This window comes from Myotis nattereri, assembly GCF_964212035.1.
Source record: "Myotis nattereri genome assembly, chromosome: 2".
NCBI classification, from domain to species: domain Eukaryota; kingdom Metazoa; phylum Chordata; class Mammalia; order Chiroptera; family Vespertilionidae; genus Myotis; species Myotis nattereri.
Window position 1 is genome coordinate 207,178,062 of NC_138076.1, and position 15,080 is coordinate 207,193,141.

Below are 15,080 nucleotides of genomic sequence, written 5' to 3' on the forward strand. Positions count from 1 at the left end.
GAGAAATGTAATTAAAAAAAAAAACCAAAACAAAAAAACACAACCAAAAATACCCACAATGCATTGCTTTCACAAGCAGAGATAATGAGCTAATAAAGGTTAAGGTGATTGGTCCAAGGTCCAAGAATTGAAAGGTGCAGTGGGGATCCCAGATAGTAACAATATAATCCAGAGTGGGAAGGAGTAACTAGAAGATTTTAAGGGTTCTTTTTTGACCATATGAATACTCATGGAATTCTGAAAAATACAATTGTTAACTGAAGTTCTGGGCATGACCTGTTTTATTTAAAAGAATAAAACTGAAAAGGTAGCTGGTTAGGAGTAGAAGGGTTTATTTTCCTGTTTAGAAAATTAATTTGTATCAAACAAACAATGTACATGGCTCTCTTCTTGTTTTAATCCTAAGCAACATTAAAATTAAAATACAGATTTCAAACCTTTTGAGGTATTTTGTGCATTTGTGCAAAACATTACTTTGGGACCAAGAGACATAGAATAGTGGTAGAGCGAAAAGAGAAGGCTTTCTTCTTCATATTTGTTAAATCAAGATTTGTCTATTTTAAATTAAATGTTTATTGTGTATTCAACTAAACAAATGGGAAAATGTCACTGCTACCTTCTCTGTTACAATAAACAAGTCAGCAAGTAAAATCATCACATCATATTTTTAACTTGAACATGAAATCACTTTCTCCTTATAGGTAGCAGGAAAGTTTCTGATTCTGCGTTCAGTAACATTTTGTTGTTTACAGGACAGCAGGGTGACATTCTGCAATGCCCCACATATGCTGTGCTTTTGTCTTACACAACAGGCAAGTTGAACTCATCTATGATGTTCACTGAACTAAGTTTTAACCATTTTTAGAGTCTCCAATTGCAGCTAAAGAATGGTGTTAGAGAGCAATATGCCTCTCAACTGCACTTTTGTAAAACGGAGACTTGTTCATAATGAGAATACTAATAAAATGCAAAGCATAGATGCCAAGTGGTGATTAGTTAACCTTCAACTATTTCAGTACGGGGAGACAGGCAAAGATTGAAAAACAATTCTTCTACAGAGAAGAGTGGTGGCATGAAAAACATGAATAAATTTTACACTAAGTTGCGTCACTTACTAGGAATATTCAGTTAAATTCTAGGAGAATTCCAATAGTCCCTGTATCAAATGCTACAGGAGGCTAGAACACAATGATGAATGATGAAATTAGTTTACCAAGCTGAGAAGCAATTTTAGGCCATTCCCCATAAAATACTGGACTTATTCCTTGCCATCTTCCATGTAAATAGGTGGTTTAGTTAATAAAAAAGAAAACATGGGACATTAGTGTTCAATGTAATGCACAGAAATTGATGTGATTAGACATAAAGATAAAATATCTTTGATCAAATATATACCTGACACAACCTTGGTAGAGAATTGGTTCTCAAGTTTGGCCAATGGACTGAAATGACCTACATCGAATAGGAGTGAATTGAACCACTTTATAAAGTAACTCAGGAATATCACAAAATAAAGAAGTCCCATGTTTCTGTTGAGCAGTATCACTTTGTGACCATGACGGTCAACTCTCTTGGACTGGAAGACACTTCATGAACAATTTTCCTAGTGTGTAGAGCTTCCAAAAGGTTTGTTTTTGTGTTTTAATTAAATATTTCTTGGTGAAACAATACTGCATCTTTATTTACTTCTTTTAAAAGAGATGTCAGAGGTTGAAGGTCAAAGGTCAAGTTGAGAGGTGGGGGGAAAAAGGGATAAAATTAAAAGTAATGGCAGAAGATGGAGATGATGGAATGCATGGGATTTAAACACCTACACACTGCAAACAAAAGTTTGTTTCTAAAGCAGTTCCCTTCTAGTGGCTTTGGAGCCTGCTCACTTCAACATGCATACTTCTCTTATCTAATAAACATGTTCTAACTTTGTGGAATGGAGGACCCTTAATGGCATGTCCATTTGGTCTATGAATGAATGCTAAATTAGCACACCTGAAAGCCAATTTTGCCATAAGAAAAGGACCTACAAAGGAGGCTCTTTCCCTTAAATTTTAACTAAGTAGCAATGAATAGGGTCCTCTGCCACTATATTTATTCCTCCATAAGAATATGGAAAAAGCTATCACAGGCAGAGAAAAGGTGAAGGACACAAATGTCACATCTCTGAGGAAGGAAAGTCCTTGATGCAACTACCCTATAAAAAGTCCACTATAAAAATATACATGTTAGACTCACATGAGAACAACTAAAAACAAAACCTGCATCTTCACTCCTTCTCCCCATTCAAGAACAAAGGATTTATTTGTTGCTATGGAATCAGTCCACTGCATGAGACACCCTCCATACAAAAATCAAAGGGTGAAGGATGCTCAGCTACATTAGTTGTTTTACCATCATTCAGAAGCCAACTGTAGTTTAATTCTTCCTACTTCTCCCTTTCTCCCTTGATTCAATTGGACTTGGTTCATCTTTGAATTAACCTTTTAATCCGTTTCCTACAAAGAAAGCAAATCCATTGTGGGTAACTAGCTCTGCTGCTCACCACCCAGGCAGTGAATCCAAAAGGGAGGGCACATGTGACAGCCTCAGCCCCAGCCCAGGGTGGTGAAAGGGGTGAACACAGCAGAGGCAGCTTGTACTACAATCTTGAACTCCTATTTTGGTTCTCTGCAGTAGTGTTAATCCATATTCGTGCGATGCTGAGTGAACTCCATGCCAACACATTGCTAGTAAACACAAGACGGTTCTGGCTACTGTCTTAAGCCACTATCTTGAGGGCTTAAGGTGGCCAAAATGAAGATTTAAATAATGAATTGATATTTGTTATATTCTGATGATGGTATATTTTGGTTCTTGCCATCTAATTCGTTAATTTGTAAATAATCATAGAATCTCTACTATGTGGCACGGCAACATCCCGGAAGTTATAAGAGGACTATGGTATTTTCTTGTCCAACTGTTTATTCCGGAATCTAATACTTACCCTGGATAGGCGGGAATGGCTGTTGGAGGTACCGCTCGCACTGCACCATACACCGTCCGCCCCCTGCCCCTCAGATGGGCTCCTCTGAAAGCGGCCGCCGTGGTGGCTGCAGTTGGGTAAGGAAATCCAGGAACTAAAGGGAGACCCAAAATATGACAGAAATGTCAACTTGCATTCAACAGTAGGAGTACAAGCACACTTGCTTTGAATCAATTATAGGAAAGATTAAAAAGTATGTATCACATCTTTTCTGAAAAAGAAAAGGGAAAGAGACCCAGGATGCAAAAGCTCACGGTAGCACGCCTCTGTGATCATAAATCTTGAGTGAGCTTTCTTCACTTCTTCCCAATGCTGGCGTCACCACGCAAGCTGGTGAGAAGCAGGTCAAGAAGCTCTAAGAGCTACCACCACAGTAAGAAAGGACACTTTCGATTTCTGTGGGCAGTTTAAATGGACTGATAAAACTCTTTAACTGGCCAATTATTAGTCTTGCTTCCAATATTATTATGTGCATATCAAAATTACTCATCATGGGAATATTCTTTTGTGTTTTTACATGGTGCGAAACTCCAAGGCACACAATAGTCTTCAGGTATTTCATCTCATTAGTCAACTTTATTCCTTTATCTAAAATATTTTAATCCAGAAATGGAAGGTGAGAGGGAAGCTACATCTCCCCTGTGGTCTCGTATCCTGTAGAGGCAGTCATTGTCTGAGGTCTGTTGTAAGTGTGCTCTCTCTGGAAGGCACGCAGACATTGATTTCATGTCTACCGAACTGTTAATTCTACCTCTTGCTGAAGCAAAATGACTCAAGCCAAAGTAACTTTGAGATATCAACAGTTGAGAATAATCAATAATCCTAGGGGTGCTTTTAAGTGATACTCTGCCAGAGGGCCCAAAGCTGATTTGTAGAGAATATGTATAATATATCCCACAAGTACTTATTTCTTTTGTTTTCTACATTATCAAGTACATACTAAAATGTTCTTTACATGCCCTCATCCCCTCTGCCTTTCCAACTACTTGTACTCTGTGGCAATCTTCATGATTTGGTCAAAAGGATTCTAGCACAGGCTAAGCAGGACAAGGCACCATGACAGTATTATCGCTCCTAAGAACGCCTCCTTTTCAGTTATGTATTACTAGAGGGCTGGTGCACAAAATTTGTGCACTCTGGGGGTGGTGGCGGGCCCTCAGCCTGCCCTCTTACAATCTGGAAGCCCTTGGGGAAGGTCCAACTGCCGGCTTAGGTGGGGAGCAGGCCTAAGCCAGCAGTCGGACAACCTTTAGCGCTGCCATGGAAGCAGGAAAGGCTCCCCTCACCACTGCTGCGCTAGCCAGCAGTGAACACGGCTTCTGGCTGAGCAGCGCTCTCTGTGGGAGTGCACTGACCGCCAGGGGGCAGCTCTTGCGCTGAGCGTATGCCCCTGGTCGTCAGTGCGCCATAGCGACCGGTCTTTCAGCTGTTCGGTCAATTTGCATATATTAGCCTTTTATTATATAGGATACTGGCGGGGGGGTGGCGTGTGGAGCGGGGGAAACTTCTAGCTCATCATTGCTTACTCAACAATCAAAATCCATGCCAGGCCAACATAGGCTACTTACTGATTAAAGGAATGTAAGTGTTAATACCCCCTCTTCCTGATAGGGGCACTGCTGCTTCGTTGCCCAGGGACACATCTGCTTGAAAGCTGGATGCTGATAGTATTAAAAAAAAATTAAAAAATGCAAAAAAGATTACAAAGGAATAGTGAATTGCAAAACAACAGACGTTGTTAGTTAAATAGCACACGCAGAAAAATCAACGTAAATACTACCTGCATATAACTCGGGGCCATATACAGCTCCAACTACTGGGCTTAATTTCCAACCTGAAATGGAAGAGAGGATGGTGAGCATTTAAGATGGCGTGACGATATAGGGAAACGGAGTGATGTGCAAGTTGGCTCAGACATCTCTGGGTTTCTTTTTGTCTATTCTCAACTTTTCTTTCGAATGCCAACTGGGGTTTATATGAAAGAGTGATGACATTTCTACACCTGATTATCTTCAAGTAGGACTGTAATGGGATAATGAGCAGTGTGTGTGTATCTGTGTGTGTGTGTGTGTGGGGGGGGGGGGTGAGAAGGAGAGGGAAGGGATAAAAGGAAGGAAAAAAATTGGGAGGGAGGTAGAAAAATGGAAAGGGAATGAGAGAAGGAAAAAGAAAATTAAACAAATCTTGGCATTTGGTAGTGTCTCTTACAGAATTGCCTAACAACCTATTCTTTGTTTAAGAAAAGGAAAAAGGGAGGAGAAACCAAGATGGCGGCATAGGTAAACACCGAAATTGCTGCCTCCTACAACAACTTCACAAATACAAAAAAAGACAAAACGGACATCATCCAGAACTACAGGAAGGCTGGTTGAGTTGAAATTCTACAACTAGAAGGAAAGAGAAAAGCACACTGAGAGTCAGGAGCTGCGGAAGTAAAGTGCAAAGGTACGGAGGCTCAAGTGCGTGTGCGGAAAGGGGCTGGTACCTGAGGACGCGGCTGTCTTTTTGAATCGGGAGGGAGTCACAAGTTCCCGACTGCTCTGAACTCCAGTTCTGGGAAGTCTCTGGGGACCCAGGACTCATAAGGGGAGAAACTGGACTGTCTGGCAGCGGGCAGAACTCGGAACTCCAGGGGGGCTTTCCCTCAGAGGTGCTTGCAGTGATTATTGGGACACTGAGACGCGCGGCCCCTTAGGGCAGGGCTGAGGATCTGCCATAGCTGCTTGCTCCACCCTGTTGATTCCTTGAGACCCCGCCCCAACCAGGCTGCAGCAGAGGCTTTTGCATATGAATGCCCTGGCCCTTTGCAACCTGAAAATTACCTAACAAATTACAGCTGGGCCAGAAAGACCCAGAACTTCCAAGAGAAGACCCAAGGCCCCACAGCAGCTTGCATTGCTTCACAGCTAGGTCTCATCTGGGCACCTCCAAACTCCAAAAAAGGAAGGGGAATCTGCAGATCTTTTCGTAGCTACTGCTGGGTAACCTCAGGCAGAGACTAAATTAGCACCTCCTTAGATCCAAGAGCCAGTGTACCCAGTGGTCAGAGTGGGACCATCCAGATTACAACTCCTCAGATCCATAAGGGACACACTCAGGGGGCAGACTCAGTGAGCACCAAAGCCACACTGAAGCAAGTCTTGCCCCAGAAGGGTGTCTTCAGCACAGAAGTTCTCCCATTGCAGACACAGCTGATTCTCACTGCCAATTGGCCTGGAGGTCAATTCCTCCCAGTGATACCTACAACAATCAAGGCATAACTACAACAAGACTGTGCACAAAGCCCACAAGGGGGTGCACCAAGAGTGTCCACCTCAGGTAACTGGGGAGGCTGAGCCACTGGGCCCTATAGGACACCTAGCACACAAAACCACTCTACCAACACAGGGAAGCATAAAAAATGCGGAGACAAAGAAACAGGACACAAATGACAGAAATGGAGGAAAGCAAACTACTGGATATAGAGTTCAAAACCACGTTTATAAGGTTTTTCAAGAATTTTATGGAAACCGCCGATAAATTTAGTGAGACCCTGGAGGATATGAAAAAAGACCAACTAGAAATTAAGCATACACTGACTGAAATAAAGAATAATATACAGAGATCCAACAGCAGACAAGAGGATCCCAAGAATCAAGTCAAAGATTTGAAATACGAAGAAACAAAAAATACCCAACCGAAGAAGCAAAAAGAAAAAAGAATCCAAAAATATGAAGATAGTGTAAGGAGCCTCTGGGACAACTTCAAGAGTACCAACATCAGAATTATAGGGGTGCCAGAAGATGAGAGAGAGCAAGACATTGAAAACCTATGTGAAGAAATAATGACAGAAAACTTCCCCTACCTGGTGAAAGAAATAGACTTACAAGTCCAGGAAGTGCAGAGAACCCCAAACAAAAGGAATCCAAAGAAGACCACACCAAGAGACATCATAATTAAAATGCCAAGAGCAAAAGACAAAGAGAGAATCTTAAAAGCAGCAAGAGAAAAAAAGTCAGTTACCTACAAGGGAGTACCCATACGACTGTCAGCTGATTTCCCAGCAGAAACTATGCAGGCCAGAAGGGAGTGGCAAGAAATATTCAAAGTGATGAATACCAAGAACCTACAACCAAGATTACTTTATCCAGCAAAGCTATCATTCAGAATTGAAGGTCAGATAAAGAGCTTCACAGATAAGAAAAAGCTAAAGGAGTTCATCACCACCAAACCAGTATTATATGAAATGCTGAAAGGTATATAGAGCACAATTTGTAAACCACTGCTGCAGAGCAGATTAAAATGATATCCCATCTCACTTAGAGAATATGAGTCTAGATTAAATTTGACAACTGATGTAAAAGTTTCTTCTGTTAGACAAAATAGTCACAGAAAATTTTCTTCTCAATAAAAAAGATTTGTAACACTCACTATATGACATGCAGTCATGGAATAGAAAATACAAGATACACACACACATACACCAAGGTTATTTCCTCTAGAAAAAAGGAGAGCTAAGTGTCAAGAATTACTCTACTCATGCTCAAATAAATAGGAATTAGCAGTAAAAGTGAGAATTGGTGGGCATCCAGGGGTATTATGGACAAGCCTAATAATGTATTACAGAGAACTACAATAGCCAACAAAGAGGGTGCTGTAATGGGACCTAACCTGAGTTAAGAGGTAACCTCAAATGACACATTCACACTGTGTATCAGATGAACTTTACTGAGACCAGAACACCTTAACAACTAAAAAATTAGCTTAATTCTAAGAAAAAAGTTAAATTCTAAAAAAACAAAATACCCTCCTAGGTAAATGAAATAAACTGTCTTAAGACGGAAATCAAGAGAGATTCTTTGATGTTTATAAAAAGCTCATTATTTTCACAAGAATAAATGGCATTATTCTGCTGATGATTAGTAATCTCTTACCATTTGCATATGGTGTGACCATCTTCTTATTGGTCATTACACGTGCTGTAGCATTATTCACCTAAAAATAGAAGGGGCAAGGGGGAAGTAGACCACATTAAGAAACATGATATTGTTTGTCCAATAACATAGTACTCAATTAAAAAAGTAAATTTCAGAGAACATTGATTTAAATAATATAGCAATATAAAATATTAATGTATAATATTTTAATTAAAGTGTTTATTAAATGAGGCTAACAAGAGTAAAATGCAGTTTCTTAGTCTCCAAATGGAAAACTAGGGCCACTTTACCACCCAGTACTCCAAAGAAAAAATCCATTTATAAGTACCTTGGTGATCTCTTAAACAGAGAAGTCTCTGTATTAAGAAAAATATGGGGAAAATAGTAAATTAGGAACAACTGTTTTCACATGAACTCTGAAGTAGTTCCTTAATTAAAAGGAGGACATAGGTTTACAGGAAGATAAGAAAATCAGTCTGTAAATTTCATCTATTCTAATGTTCAGCATTTTTGGTATGTTTGTATAAGATTTTACTGTTTGAAGTTAGTCAACAAATACAGAAACTTAGATTTCCATGTTGACAGTCTTTAGAACCATCGTGAATTTTCTAGACCACGTGGTCTATCCATTTATGAATCAAGTTTTCAGAAGGCCTTTAGATTAGGCACTTAAAAGAACTGAAAATAATAAAGCGTATGTCTCTGGTTGTAGGGTACGCTCCACCCTCATTACAGAATGGCATAATTCAAAGCGTTGTTGGTGCCAGGGCAAGACGGTGTTACAGAGATGGTGCTGGTGAAGAAAGATGAGCAGCCCCGTGGTAGAACCAGCCTCAAAGCTCCGACCAGGAGGTGAAGCCTCACCATACAACTTGATTAAATACTGTGCTGCCAGGTCATAAAACAGGACAGTTTTGAAAAAAAAGAAAAAAGAAAAAAAAGATCAAACATATAAAATATAAGTGTCTAGCCAAAACCGGTTTGGCTCAGTGGATAGAGCGTCGGCCTGCGGACTGAAGGGTCCCAGGTTCGATTCCGGTCAAGGACATGTACCTGGGTTGCGGGCACATCCCCAGTGGGAGGTGTGCAGGAGGCAGCTGATCGGTGTTTCTCTCTCATCGATGTTATTAACTCTCTCTCTCCCTTCCTCTCTGTAAAAAAATCAATAAAATATATATTAAAAAAACATATATATATATATATGTCTTATTTTGCCTCTGGGGACTTACATAATCCTAAATTTGTATAGTGATAAATTTATGTTACAAAAAGACCAATTTTAGGTAGAACAGGAACTTAAAAAATGCTTTAATATGTCTTTTTGGATTTCTATAGTGGTAATATTCCTATGTGAGGAAAAGAGTTTGAAACTCCATTTACTCTGGTTTGACCCACCAAATAATACAAACATTTCACATTTAAAAAGAAAAAATGGGATACAACAATGATGAGACTGGGAGCATGCTGTTAAAAACACACACGCACACAAATAAAAGGGAAAAACAATCACTTTTGGGGAGAAGGGAGAAAGTGAAGAGCAAGGCTCTCACAGACAGGAATGAGAATGAGGCAAGAGCTTACACTAGCTGCTGGAGCAGAATGCACCCAAGCACTTAAAAAAAAAAAGGCCAGAACCAATCAGAGACCACCAGTCAGCAAAAGAGACCAATAGCTGCATGTAACAGAGAGAAAGGGTGGGAAAGGAAACGGGAAAGGACAGGAACAGACTTGGGTAAAGAGAATATAAAGGCAGGGAAAAGAGAAAGTCAGGGCAGGAAGGAGAGCCATCAAAGGCAAAGGAAGAACAGTCAGCTCTGAACGGAGGTTTGGGAAAGAGGACAAGTAGGAAAGGAAGTAGGGGCAGGAAGTGCATTAATAAAACCAGCCAAACTGGAGTTGAGTAACTCTGAGTAAGATGTGCAAGGGGGACAGTCACCATGACGTCAGTATCAAACAGCTCAGATGCTACAAAACAATGTACATCCAAAGTCCAGGCGGCATTACCCACAGCATTGAAAACAAAAGGGGGAGGGGAAGGGAGAGGAGCAACAAGTCAAATCACATTTTGTCGTGTTAATGTGAGATGGCAGATGGACTTTTTCTTTCTTGCTTAATTGTTTTGTAATTACATTTTATAAAGCTTCTTCTCTAGTGCTTTGGTTTCACTTACCGCCAACGGGCACCATCGCCAGCATTGTGTATAGTTACCATGGAAAGAGTGAGTCAAGTGAAGGGCCCTTAATGCTAAACCATTGGAAAGGGAGGGGGGAAAAAAAGCAAAATATGCAGACATCTTACTCAAAATGGTGGCTTTTATATTTCATACTTCTCAAAATTGGGAAAGGGGAAAGGAGCCAGTTAACCTTCATTGCCTTATTAAATAAGAAGGGCTGGTGAACACAGGTGGCTGACTCAACCACAATGATAGTCCATTCACCGGGCAACCGCCAAACCCTCTGTTTGAGGACTTTATCCATTAACTGTTGAAATTCTTGACATTAAATATATTTGATGAGTTGTGGATTCTTTCCTCCGTCCCAACAACCTCTAGGATCTTCTATTCCTTGCTTATCACATACATGGAGGCGAACTGGCCTCCTGAGAGAGAGGGCATTGGCTGGCCCCTTGATTTATTACAGGACACAATGTTATCAACTGGATAGAGATAGACATTTTTAAAGTTAGTTTTATATTGGCCTGATCATAGGAATTTGGAGTCTGGCAAACTGAAGCAAAGGAAAAAAATCAAGAGAGCAAAGGATGAACACCTTGGAGGAAAAAAGTAAATGAAAATACCCAGACACACACACACACAAGTAACACAAAATTAAAATCCCCCCACCCCCCAAAAAGGCGGGGAGGATAGAAGTGTTGCTTTTATACATTTTAGTGCAAGAAGGTGAAGGACAGAGACACAAACACACATACATGTGTGCACACACACAAACAAGACAGGGCTCCAAATGTGAAATAAGTGAGGCAATACACAAAAAGAGAAACAAAAATATAAACCAGAAATTGAATTATTGAAGACATGCACCTCGATTTTACGGCCCTCTACCACGGTGCCGTGTAATTTCTCCCTGGCCCTGTCTGCATCAGCACTATTCTCGAAAGTTACGAACCCGAATCCCTGCATGCAGCGGGAGAAGGGGGGAAAACATGCACATCGTTATATTGAAATACTGATCTCGTGGTCAATAGAGAACAAAATATCACAGTATGAAACTGACATCAGCAACAACTCAGCAATATGCTCCCGAAGTCACATTTTTGGACCATGCATATTTTGTAAAGGGAAATTAAGTCCAGTAAGATAATAAAGAACTGTTGTGGTAGTAGTAATAATAATATAATTATCAATAATGACAATAAAATAAAACATAAAGCATGTGAGGCCAGACCAAAATTAAGGTATACAGTTACTCGGGTCAAATTATTCAACCAAGAATCTGAGTATTTTTTAAAAATATCCTACTTTTCTCTCTCATTTCATGCTGTTAATATACATGTTTCTTTATGTAATACTAAGAAAATACTTCATTAAATCAATTATTCCCTAGTAACTTCTACATGAAAACTGATACTTAAGTATCATCATTATATAATGAGATTTTTAAGATGTCTAATCATTTGAGCCCCCACTCTGCCTCCTGCTTGTACCACCTTGGAAACAGGATAATTTAAGACATAATCTTGATGTATAATTCTGTAAGTATTGGGTATGGTAAAAAAAAGCACTCATGTTTATCTAAGACAATGAAACTATCACTAAGCAATGGTCAGTTAATGATGACATTTCTTCAGTGACAATTTTAAAAGACAACACTGGCACTAGAGTGGCACTAGAAGGGTGGACAAAAGTAGGTTTACAGTTATAAGTACATGAAAGTGTATTATTTAACTAGAGGCCTGATGCATGAAATTTGTACAAGAGTAGGCCTTCCTTTCCCCCGCTGCCAGCACTGGCTTCCCTCACAGCCGTGGCTTCATCTGGAAGGTCGTCCGGTCTAATTAGCATATTATGCTTTTATTATTATAGATTACTAAGAGGCCTGGTGCACCAACTTGTGCACGGTGGGGTCTGGCCAGCCTGCCCTGATCAGGGCTGATTGGGCCGGCAGACCAGGGGAAGGGGCCTCGAGTGGTTGGCTGGCCGGCCCCGCCCCCTGGAAGAACTCCTGGTAGAAGGGACAATTTGCATATTAGCCTTTTATTATATAGGATTGTATTATTTTCCATACAAACAACTATAAGACTACTTCTGCCCACCTTTGTATGTTCAGCCTAATTTCAAAAAATTGCTTATCCAAATTTGCCTAAGTTGTACATTTGTTGATGCCTGCATCTGCTACTAAATATATTAGCAAGTTTCCATATATGAAGAAAAAAGGAATAGTCAAAAAAGCAATGGAAATGAGATCTATTTTAGTGACATCAGTTGCATACTATTCAACAGGAAAAGAATACCATAAAACAGTAATACAGTTGCTACCTTGAATTAGGATTAATTTATTTGTGCATTGTAGATACTGAACAACAAAAACCCACGAAGCTTTACTTCACTATGTGGACAAAGCAGGAGACCAGGGAGTTAACCCACTTTACTGTTCGCAGTGTATTTGAAAAGACTGCATGGGTTATAATCATACTGTTAATTTCAACATCAGCAGGATTTACTATATTTTTATACAACTCTTTCATAAAGCATCATATCAGTTTCATTTTAGGTACAACTATAAAATTTTCTCAAGTTATTTACATCCGTAGAGTGGTAAATTCTTAGAAATTTCTGGGAAAGGCCTCATTTCTCAATAGCTCCAGTGTTCCTCTAACATTCTTTAAACATACCATTGTAGGGTAACCTGGAACCCTTTGTTACTCAAGTTCTGTTTTACAGTTTATTACCATGAGTTCTCCTGTATATACAAAACATGTTTTTAACTGAGATGGTAAATAGTGTAAATTGCTCAATAAAATTTTATAAAAGCAACTCCATCATCGTGAAGGATCGGATCACTCAGCATTCTAAAGGATTATATGGCTGGACAGCGAACCATGGAGGATTCCAATGGATCATCTCTACCTTCAATTTGGATATCACCATAAATACCCTAGAAAGTGCAATGCTAAGCTGATAGGAAATTTTCAACGTATGTTGGCTTGGGATGGAATATTACAGGTAAATTAGTTAACACTTCCCTTAAAAAGAAATAAATGTGTTGAAAATATCAATGGGAACACATTTTGAAAATCAAATTTTGATGTTAGTATGTATAGGTATACAAGAGCATGTTACTAATTAATTCCACCATTTGTTGTTTATACTAGATCCGCTGGAGACGAAACCAGGTTTCCAATTCTGGAGAATCCTCCAGAAAGTTAAACCTTTTAAGAGAGGTCAGAGATAGCGATGAGTTTTATATCATGTTTTAGAAGTATTATTAGCTGTAAAGCTGTAATCCAACTGTTTGCTACAGACTCATACATTTTATGCCTTGGATAAAATTAATAAATTAATACTTATATAATGAATTATGTGCAGACTAAAGCTAGGTTTTTAATTTGAGCATTAAGACTATATCTATATATATATACATACATACATAGATGTTTGCCTTTTAAGCAAAACCATGGGACAGAAAGGCTAAACCTGCTGGTTTCATTCAGAAGGTAAAGAAGCGAAGTCAAACTGAGGTTAAGTACTCAATAAGCAGCAAGGCTCAAAGCATCAATAAGGCTTCTTTCTTCCATGTAGCTTCTTCCTACGCTAATGGTGAGGAAATTAAAATTCAGCTTTGAAATCCAAGTTCAGTATTCTATTTACTAAACTACATTAGTCCCCAAATCCTTTAATTTTCTTCCTCAAGTCCAATTGCTAAGTGTGCTCTAATGACTCTCCTTTCTGGATGTGCAGGTAGGACACCTGGGACATGACAGCTGCATCTCCAACAGAACACAGGGAGGTGTCACCAGCACTGACACTGCGGTCAGCAATGACCAAGGGGAGCGCCCTGTGTAAGATTTCTGTCAATAATGACTTTAATATTCTGGAACAAAATTTCACTTTCAAAAGCTTTAAAATTGGTTTTAAAAGAAAGGTGCTTATCTGTCAAAGGAAATGCTGATCAAGATACCAAAGACATGACAATAAAGCCATCTTTACACACATCTTCACCTAGGGTAAGAGGAGGAAGGCCTTGGCGATACTGGTCTGAAACAGAAATAAGAGGATTTCTTTCTTTCCTTTGAAGATAAATAGACCTTGTGGCAGACAGAATAGTGCCCCTTACCCCCTTGTCCTAATCCCTGGAGCCTGTGAATGTTACCTTACATGGCAAAAGGGATTTTGCAGGTGTGATTAATGATCTGGAGATAGGGAGACTATCCTGGATTATCCAGGTGAGCCCAGGATAATCACAAGGGTGCCTATATGTGAAAGACGGAAACAGGAGAGTCAGAATCAGGGTGCAGCAGCCTGAGAAAGACTGGATACATTTGGGAAGGGGCTGCAGGCCAAGGAATGTGGGCCGCCTCCAGAAGCTGCAAAAGGCATGGGAGTTGATTATCCCTAAAAATTACTGAAGGAATGCAGTCCTCCAACACTTTTGATTTTAGCCTGGAAAGATCCATTTTGCACTTCTGTCCTCCAGAACTGTAAGATAATAAATGTGTGTAGTATTAAGCCACCACATTTATGGCAAGTTGTGCAGAAGCAATAGGAAATTAATACACCTCACAGAATTAAAGTCTGATTGGGAAGGTGAGACGCATGACAGCATTTTAAATGTATCGGCCTTAAAAAGCTTTTCTCTTATGTTGAAACGTCAAATGTAATTTTCCATCAACTCAATGTTTGTTTATCTATCACATTTACAATTTTGTTTCAAAAATATTAATTCAAGTAAAGGCTAAAATTTTGTTTTAATATACTATGTTCTTCAATAAAATGTAACAGTTTTGAAAATGTGCAAGGAATTGAGCTAACGATATTCACAGATTATCTGGGTTTAAAAAGTTACTAATAGGAAAGTATGCTTATATGAAATTATGTTTTCATGTGCCTTCATTCTTAGAAATCTAATTCACATTAAGTTAGGCCATTCAGATCTTTTGCTTTGAAAAAAATTAGTAAAATTATGTCCAAT

At 39.4% G+C, this 15,080-nt stretch overlaps 1 protein-coding gene across 39 annotated transcripts in view; it reads right to left on the reverse strand.

The window, feature by feature from the left end:
• RBFOX2 (RNA binding fox-1 homolog 2) overlaps nt 1-15,080 on the reverse strand; it is a 265,677-nt gene that overhangs the window by 13,961 nt on the left and 236,636 nt on the right. For 35 of the 39 annotated variants that reach the window (XR_013995537.1, XM_081083431.1, XM_081083427.1 and 32 more), the window contains 5 exons: nt 10,973-11,065; nt 7,930-7,990; nt 4,797-4,850; nt 4,585-4,677; nt 2,978-3,110 (listed from right to left, as the gene is read on the reverse strand). Coding sequence is in view for 38 of the 39 variants with exons in the window: in XM_081083431.1 (XP_080939557.1) it covers nt 2,978-3,110; nt 4,585-4,677; nt 4,797-4,850; nt 7,930-7,990; nt 10,973-11,065 (434 nt within the window). In the remaining variant the exon portion in view is untranslated. The remainder of the gene's footprint in view (nt 1-2,977; nt 3,111-4,584; nt 4,678-4,796; nt 4,851-7,929; nt 7,991-10,972; nt 11,066-15,080) is intronic. The other 4 variants (XM_081083398.1, XM_081083432.1, XM_081083415.1 and 1 more) reach the window with 1 other exon arrangement.